The 7,821-nt window shown below is 59.7% G+C and overlaps 1 protein-coding gene across 1 annotated transcript in view; it reads right to left on the reverse strand.

The window, feature by feature from the left end:
- Window positions 1-586: 586 nt before the first annotated feature.
- The window catches only part of ZNF777 (zinc finger protein 777), a 19,608-nt gene continuing 12,373 nt past the window's right edge, over window positions 587-7,821 (reverse strand). Inside the window, exons 7-11 of the mRNA XM_010563438.1 lie at window positions 7,413-7,805; window positions 5,975-6,101; window positions 5,040-5,153; window positions 3,776-4,030; window positions 587-1,747 (exon numbers count right to left, since the gene is read on the reverse strand). Of these exons, the coding sequence (XP_010561740.1) occupies window positions 654-1,747; window positions 3,776-4,030; window positions 5,040-5,153; window positions 5,975-6,101; window positions 7,413-7,805 (1,983 nt within the window). The 3' untranslated portion in view covers window positions 587-653. The remainder of the gene's footprint in view (window positions 1,748-3,775; window positions 4,031-5,039; window positions 5,154-5,974; window positions 6,102-7,412; window positions 7,806-7,821) is intronic.

The following is a 7,821-nucleotide window of genomic DNA, read 5'->3' on the forward strand; positions in this document are numbered from 1 at the left end:
CTCGTCATCTGGATCTATTTATTACTCACCTCCCCCTGGCCGGGAGCTCCTTGTCGCCACACGCTGCCGAGCGGCTGTCGCGTCCAGCCTGGAAAGCTGGGACGAGGCAGCGCCTCTGCAGAGCTCCTGGACAAAAGTGACTGTGCCAGAATCAGCCTACAGAGCATTTTAAAAAAAAAAAAAAAAAAAAAAAAAAAAAAAAAAAAAAAAATCTTGGTGATCCTAAGTTTGCTTATCAAATAAAAAGTTCCTCCACATTTATTAAAAAAACCAAACAGTAGATTTAAAAAGCAGTTAAGAGTCCTACTCCGGCAAAACACCCTGTACAGGTTTCTTTTGTCGTTGGTTTGTTTGCTTTTCTCTGATGGTGAGGATTTCCCCTAAATCAGCTGCTTCTGTTAATTTTATATATATATAATCTTTTAATTTTGCCGCGCGTTGCTTGCTTTAATTAATTAATTTATTTCCAATCAGCCTAGCCGTCTCCACCAGACCAGCGGCGCTACCACACAAAGCTTCCTTGATGTCCATGCCCTGAGCCGGGGGTGGGGGTGGGAGGGACGGAGACAGAGGGAGGGTGGGAGAGATGAGCGGAGGAGGAGGAGGAGGGCCGGAGGGAGAGAGGGGAGGGAGAGGAAGCCGTCGGCAGCCCCTCACTCTCCCATGTGCGTCCTCAGGTGGTACTTGAGGGACTGCTTGTAGCGGAAGCACTTGGTGCACTCGGTGCAGGGGTAGGGCCGCTCGCCGGTGTGCGCCCGCTGGTGCTCCAGGAGGTGATGCTTCTGGGTGAAGTTCTTGCCGCACTCGGTGCAGTGGTAGGGCCGCTCGCCCGTGTGGATGCGTTGGTGCTCCAGGAGATGGTGCTTGCGGATGAAACCCTTCCCGCAGACGGCGCAGGCGTGCGGGCGCTCCCGGGTGTGGATGCGGTAATGGTTGGTGAGCTTGGACTTCTCGCTGAAGGTCTTCTCGCACTGGCTGCACTGGTAGGGCCGCTCGCCGGTGTGAGTCCGCTGGTGCCGCAGGAGGTGGGAGGGCCGGGTGAAGTTCTTCCCGCACTGGGGGCAGAGGAAAGCCATCTCGCTCTTGCCGGCGTGGATCCTCTGGTGCATGATGAGGCTGATCTGCAAGCGGAAGCTCCGCCGGCACTCGCCGCAGGTGAAGGGCCGCTCCCCGACGTGGGTGATCTGGTGTTTGCTGAGGCTCGACTTGTGGCTGAAGCTGCTCTCGCACTCGGAGCACTTGTAGGGCTTCCCCGGAGGCGGGGGCCGCGGCTGGGGCTTGAGGCCGTGCTCGGGGCGCCGGGGGACCCCCACGCCCCGGCGCGTGTGGCTGCGCTGGTGCAGCAGGAATTGCTGCTTGTTGCGGAAGCTGAGGTCGCAGTCGTGGCACTCGTAGGGCCCTTCCTTGAGGTGGTTGCGCTGGTGGATCATGAAGTTGATCTTGAGCATGAAGCTCTTCCCGCACTCGGGGCAGATGTAGGGTCTCTCCCTCGTCCGGTTCCGCTGCTGGGCGATAGCCGGCTTCATCTCCCCGGAGTCCCTCTCGCAGGCGGGGGGCTTCCCCACGCGGGCGGCCGCCAGGCTCCTGGGCTGCGTTTTGGAGCTGCACTGCGCCTCGCAGCCCAGCCCGGCCTCGTGGCTGGGGAACGCCGGCGGCTCGGTCCTGCCCGAGAACATGGCGCACGGCTCCAGGGTGTCGGGGTCGTCCTCCTCCTCCTCCTCCTCCGTCTTGATCACGATCCCGTCCTCTGAGAGGGAAAATGGGAACAGCGTTAGGGTCATCGGGTGGGACGGGGTGGCCTTTTATACACCTGGGGGTTGCTACAGAAACATCTGCCTGGGCTTCTGCGGCTGTTTGCACCTGCCTGCCTGCTCTGCCCGACCACCTGGACGCGAGCCAACTGCGGCCCGGAGCCCTGCACCTTGGGACGGGGCACGTCCTCTCACGGTGGCAAGGCGAGCCGGTGCAGCCCCCGACGTGGAGGACAGACAAACCGCCTCCTGGACAGGCTCCTTCCTTCGGAGGGTGCGGCGAGGCCTGCCCCGTCAAAAGGTTTTGCAATTCACGATGCTACGAGACAGGGGATAGAAGTGCCATCGATTTGCGAGAACTCAGGCAGCCGAACGATTTCAGAGCAGCTCCATCTGCTGCCGTTTCGCTGGGCTACAGCAACACTTCCTACACCTGGCATGGCACTGCTTGACGGAAACACAGCAGAGGGCTGCCGGCCTCCAGCTCCGCTCCCGAGACGACGTGCCCAGCCTGGGACCGTCTCTTCTCTTCAGCCTCGCCACGACGGGGCACAGGGAAAGACCCCTCTCCTTCCCAGAGGCAAAGAGCGGTGGGATGGATGGCCGCACATCAGGCTCCCCCCTCCTTGTACCACCGACGCCGGAGGTGACCTGGTGTTTTCGTTTGGCGAGACTGGCCCTACCAGGAATGTGCGCAGCAGGACGCGCAGCCAGCGCGCCCCGAGGAAAGGCCCACATTGGATCCCTCGCACGTCACCTCACGCTGGACTTTGAGCCAGGCGTATGTACTTTTCTAGGAAGAGCAGCCACGCTTTCCCAAGAAGGGGCAGCCGATGGGAGGGGGGATGTATCAAAGCCGCGGCCCTCTCCCCTCCGATGGAGGGGTCAGTGGGGAAAACCCGCATTCCCAGGTCCTCCTTCCCACCTCCTCGCAGCAAGGAGATTCCCCTGTACGGACATGGGGGCTACCGCTGCTCGAGCACTGGCCACCGGCACCCGCACCCTGCTCAGAGCGTTGCTGCAGCTCCCACTCAGCCCCACCAGCCGGGGCCCGGCGCGTTGGCAGAGGTGCCGGCTCTCAGACGAGGATCGGCTCCAGCCCCATTGGTGGCTTGGCTGGTTTCCTTTAGAAAACTATGAGGAGACCACAGGATCCACGAGACGGGAGTTGAGGAGGACCTCAAGAGCCCAACTCTTATCTTTCTTGGTTTGTGTTACACCATCGCGAAGCTGTCAGAAGGCAGGGAACCTGCCGTTCCCAACAGCCCATCTCCCTGCTTTCCCATCTCCACCCTCTAAGCACACCTGTAGGACCTGGCCCGTATCCGCCACCTGACTGGCAGACGTCTACACTTCAAGTGCCCACTGCCATCTTCTCATCTCATCACTAAATAACCTCACCCTTCCCCTTCCCTCCTGGCAGCTCGCACACCACAGACCTCCGGCCACCCTCCTCCTCGTCCTCCAGACCTGCCCTAAGGGACCCCTGCGCTGGTCGATGTGCTGGACCCCACACGTTCCTCCAGCAGTCTCTGGTGCGTAAGCATCTGAGCGGCTTACACCATTCCTCCGCACGACAAACACCAGGGCAGGAGTCCTCAACTGATGTCCTGCCCTCTTGCAACGGCAGGATTTTGGCAGCAAGGGCTCACTGGGGCTCTCATAAAACGCTGCCCGAGACATGTCTTCCCTTGGTCTCTGTGTGTAACAAGGGCTTTTCCCACCCGCAGAGGACTGAGCCACTGCTCGCTCCGCTCTGGAGCAGGTCAGGTACCCTCAGAGAGCACACTCTGACGTCCACCGCGTCTGTGCTGCCTCCTCCTCCCAGCCTGAGGTCTGACCGCAGCTGCTCTTGAGGTTGCAGCAGCCAGAAACTTGCCTTCTGGTGCCAATTCGGGGGGGATTTAACCCTTCTTTTTGGTCCAACCTGTTCCCCACCTTTGCCTCACCCACCACAGCCCCTCCTGGGCCTCCTGTCCCCACGACATGCCACGTGCTGTGGAGCCACGTGCCGAGCGTCTCACCTGTGCAGCTCCCGTGGTGAACGATGACTCTCTGGATCTCGTTGAAGTCAGCTACATATTCGGACGAGTCACCCAGGCTGGTTCCCGGGAGGTCCCTCGGAGGGGAGACGGAGCCGTAAGGGCTCTCGCAGGCTGCCTCCTCGTCCGGACTCTGGAAGCTCCCCTCCGACTGCCCTGACATCCCGTGCAGCTCAGGGTTTTCGGGGCTGTCTTCAGGAAGGAGCTCCTCCGTTTTGATCACAACCCTTATGCCAGCTGCAGCAAAGAGAGATTCCCACCCGCCATCATTCCCAGGAGCCAGGACGAAGAAACCGCTCGCGACAATCCCCGCCGGCTCCCCGCGGGCTGGCTCTGGCTGCTGATCCTGCAGAGGGGTTTCATTTGCTCGGCCACTTCTGCTCTCCCTTCAGCCCCTGCCCTTCAGCCATCCCTGCCACGCTCCTGCCTCTCGCCTGGGATCCTCCGCAGGCACAGGGGACTCGCTCTGCCCGGCCCGAGGACTCGGTGCCTGCAGCTCAGCACCCCTCTGCCACCCCACATCCCCCAGCAGCAGCGCTGGCCCGGCAGCTCCCTGTGGGCAGAAGATGATTTTTCTCTTCCCATTGGCCTCAATTTAACTTCAAGAGCCTCATGACCAAGAGCACAGGCAGGGGGTCGGAGCGACCCCGTGTCCGGGGCCCAGGGCCAGAGACCAGCAGCAAAGCTGACACCGTCTCTTCTAGGACACCTCCTTATCTCCTTATCAGCTCCCCTTATCTCAGAGCAGAAGTCGCTCCAGGACTCGAGGTCCCTGGTGCCTCACTCCCAGCCCTGCCCTTGGAGAAGCCCCTCAGCACGCCAGATCCCTGCGCGGATCCCAGGCTTCCCTGCCCCGGAGGGATGATGCTCCAAGGATAAACCCAGGCACCATCCACACAATCAGAGAGGGTGGAGAGGATTTTTTGGGTGGATGGATTTTCCCAACGGGACCCGATTCTCCTTTCTTGCTGGGCACACCGGCTCCTCGAGGACCTGGGCCAGTTGCAGATCCTTCCCTTGCTGATGGCTCCTAGTGCCCAACTCTCCGGGCTCCACTTGCCCTGGTTTATATGTCAAGCTGTACCTGGACATCAAATCTCTAATTAGCCAAACCTTTCCCGCTCGTATGCAAGGCTCCTCCTGATAACCTCCTCAGGCACAGCTCTCAGCAACACTTAGCCTCGGGGGGGGAGCAGCTCCTCTGAACACAACCTACGGCTCCCCTTGCGCTAAGCTGCCGTCTCACCTGCGGTGGCATCGGTAATGATCTCGCTCTCCTCCAAGTCCTGCTCGTTCCTGACCCGCGATTCCTCTCCTTGCTCGATCTGAGACAAAACACCAGGTTTGGAAATTGCATAGTCTGTTGAGAGACAGAGGGATGGAGAGAGGGATTACTGCACAGGGAATCCTGGTATCGACTTCCACCTCTCCCCAGCACCCAGGGGGACACATGAAGACACTTGGGAACATCCACAAAGGGTCTGCAGGCAGAAAAGCACAGTGCTGCAGGCTGGCTGGCCTCCCCGGATGGGCAGAAGGGATTCAGGGAGACAGGAGCTGAGGTGCCATACACAGAGGAACCAACTTTGAGAAGAAACTCGACCTGTGTGTTTTTCTGGAGGGGTCTTAGAACTTCTCAGGCAAATGCCTGGCTCTCCGGAAACCAAAAGCATTTCACCTCTGGCCCCAGCAGAGCCGGGATTTCTCCTGCAGCTTCAGTAGGAAATGCCCCAAAGGAGCATAGCTAAGACCGCATCAGTTTTCCCCCCCGCAAAAGCTTCCTCTAAAGGGGCCCGTGGGCTGGTACCCGCCGCAGATCCAGAAGATGAAGAGAAGCCCTTCCAAAACCCACGGGGAAGGTGCTGGTTTTTCCACCAAGTAACTCTGGCTGGACGGGGCCCCGGGAGGTCTCCAGCCCACCTGCCCGCGGGCGTCCCCCACTCAGCCGGGACAGCATCTCAGCCCGAGCTGGGAATGAACCCAGGCACTGCCAGAGGGATGCCCCGACCTGGACTAGAAACATCCTCCTGTGGTTTCAAGTCTCCTTTTAAAATGGGACATTTGGGTCTCAAGGGGATCCGAGGGGATCCCCAAGGAGGAGTCGGAAGGTGCCCAAGCCTGTGCGCAGCCAGGAGCCCCAGAGAACCTGCCTTCACCAGGGTGAGGACACCCCGTATTTACCCAGGGAGATCAGCGACTCATAGTTCCCCTTCATCACGTTCTTGTACAGCTCCTTCTGCCACTCCTCCAGCTTCTCCCATTCCTTGTCATTGAAATAGACGGACACGTCATCAAACGTCACCGGCACCTGCAATCACAAGCAGCACAGGTTCAAGCGGCTGTCTCGCTCCCCGAGAGCCCAGCGTGTTATCTCCGGCTGGCAGCGCAAGCAGCTTGCTCCTGCTCGGACACGGCCAGGCTTCGGCTACTTCATGGCCATCAACAAGTTGGTTTTTATATTTAGAACAACTCCTGGACGAGCATTTCTAGGAGATTAAAGGTCTCGGCCAAACGGCCAGTTGCCAGTGGTGAACTCAGACTGTGATTTCCCCAAACGACACCGACCTCCTCCTCTCAGTCCCTGCACTGGCAGGGACAACTCTCCAGAGGTGACCAGGCTTGCACCCGCCTGGAGGGAACATAAAGGAGATAAAAATCGGGCACTGGGGCTGGACCTCATCTCCATTGATGAGCTGACGTAAAACCCCAGATTCAATTACCCCAGAACTCGAGGGAAAACTCTACCCGGGCCTGAAGGGCTCCCAGTTATCATTAGTTATTGTGTGCAAATTGGCTGGGAGCAGACTGCAGCTTTCAAGCCTGTTTGCCGAGTAATAATTTCTAAGGATAAATTCAGGATGCGCAAGCTGTGCTGCGTTTGGATGGAGCTCTTCAGACGGAAACGCAGTGCTCGGCTTCTGCTCCTTGACTGCACTAATGGGGTGTTGGGGCCTGAACCCCCTTTTTCCAGACCCCCTCCGCTCTCTCCGGCGATGTTCACTTTGCGATGTCCCACATGGTCCCATCTGCAAACTTTCCTTTAGCGAGAGGGTCATGAAATGGAAGTTAGGAACTTAATGTTGACGGTGGGCTCCTTCTGATGCTCGGCAAAGCCCAACTGTGAGCGCGAGAAGCTCGTCCGCCTTCCCCCGAATCCCAGAGGTTCCCCCCTTCCCCACAGCAGCAGCTCCTTCCCCAGCCCGGGAGACCCCCACCACAGCGCCAGGGTTGTAAAAGAAATGGTGGTTAAAAAAAACAGAACCACCAAATCTGCAGGGTTTCTCTCTCTCAAAAAAAAAAAAAAAAAAAAAAAAAAAAAAAAGTCAATCGCTCCCGGGCTGCGCAGCGCAGTGAAGAAGAACCGAAACCTCTGGCCTGAGCACGGAGGGATGTTCCCCTCGGGCCCATCTCCCACCACACGGGGGTCCCAGCCGGGGAGATGCCGGGAAGCTGCGAGGGGCAGCTCCGCTGCCTCCAGGTCCCGACGGGGAGCCACTCACCTGCGCCGGGGCTCTGCCCGCTCACCCGCTGCATCTCCCCCCCCCATCCTGCCCTCCATGAGCGTTTTGGGAGCTTTTCGGGTGCAGATCCGGACTCCTGCACCCCAAGACACCGTTACCTTGGGGACTTCCCCCTTCCTGCCCGGGGGCAGCCGCAGGATCCAGAAATTCCTGTTCTTCAGCAGGTTCTCCATGTTCTCCAGGCGCCGCTGGAGCAGCCCGTACTCCTGGATGAGGGTGCCCAGCGCCGCGCACTTGCTCTCCAGCTGGTTCCCCAGCTCCGTCGCCGTCTTCTCGCAGTCGATCAGCTTCTTCTCCGCCATCCCCGTCCGACCCTCCAGGTCAAGCAGGCGGGTGGAATGAGAGTCCACCTTCCTCTCCACCGCCTGCACGGCCGCCACCACCGTCAGGGACAGCTCGGCCGTCTGCGTCTCCCGCTCCGAGGTACGCTCGGCACCGGCCACCGGCCGGAGGGGCGAGGGGCAGCGCGGTTGCAGCACCGGCTCCGGCGCCTGCGGGCAGAGGGGT

This window comes from Haliaeetus leucocephalus, unplaced genomic scaffold (assembly GCF_000737465.1).
Source record: "Haliaeetus leucocephalus isolate CR32 unplaced genomic scaffold, Haliaeetus_leucocephalus-4.0 Scaffold0, whole genome shotgun sequence".
Lineage (NCBI taxonomy): Eukaryota > Metazoa > Chordata > Aves > Accipitriformes > Accipitridae > Haliaeetus > Haliaeetus leucocephalus.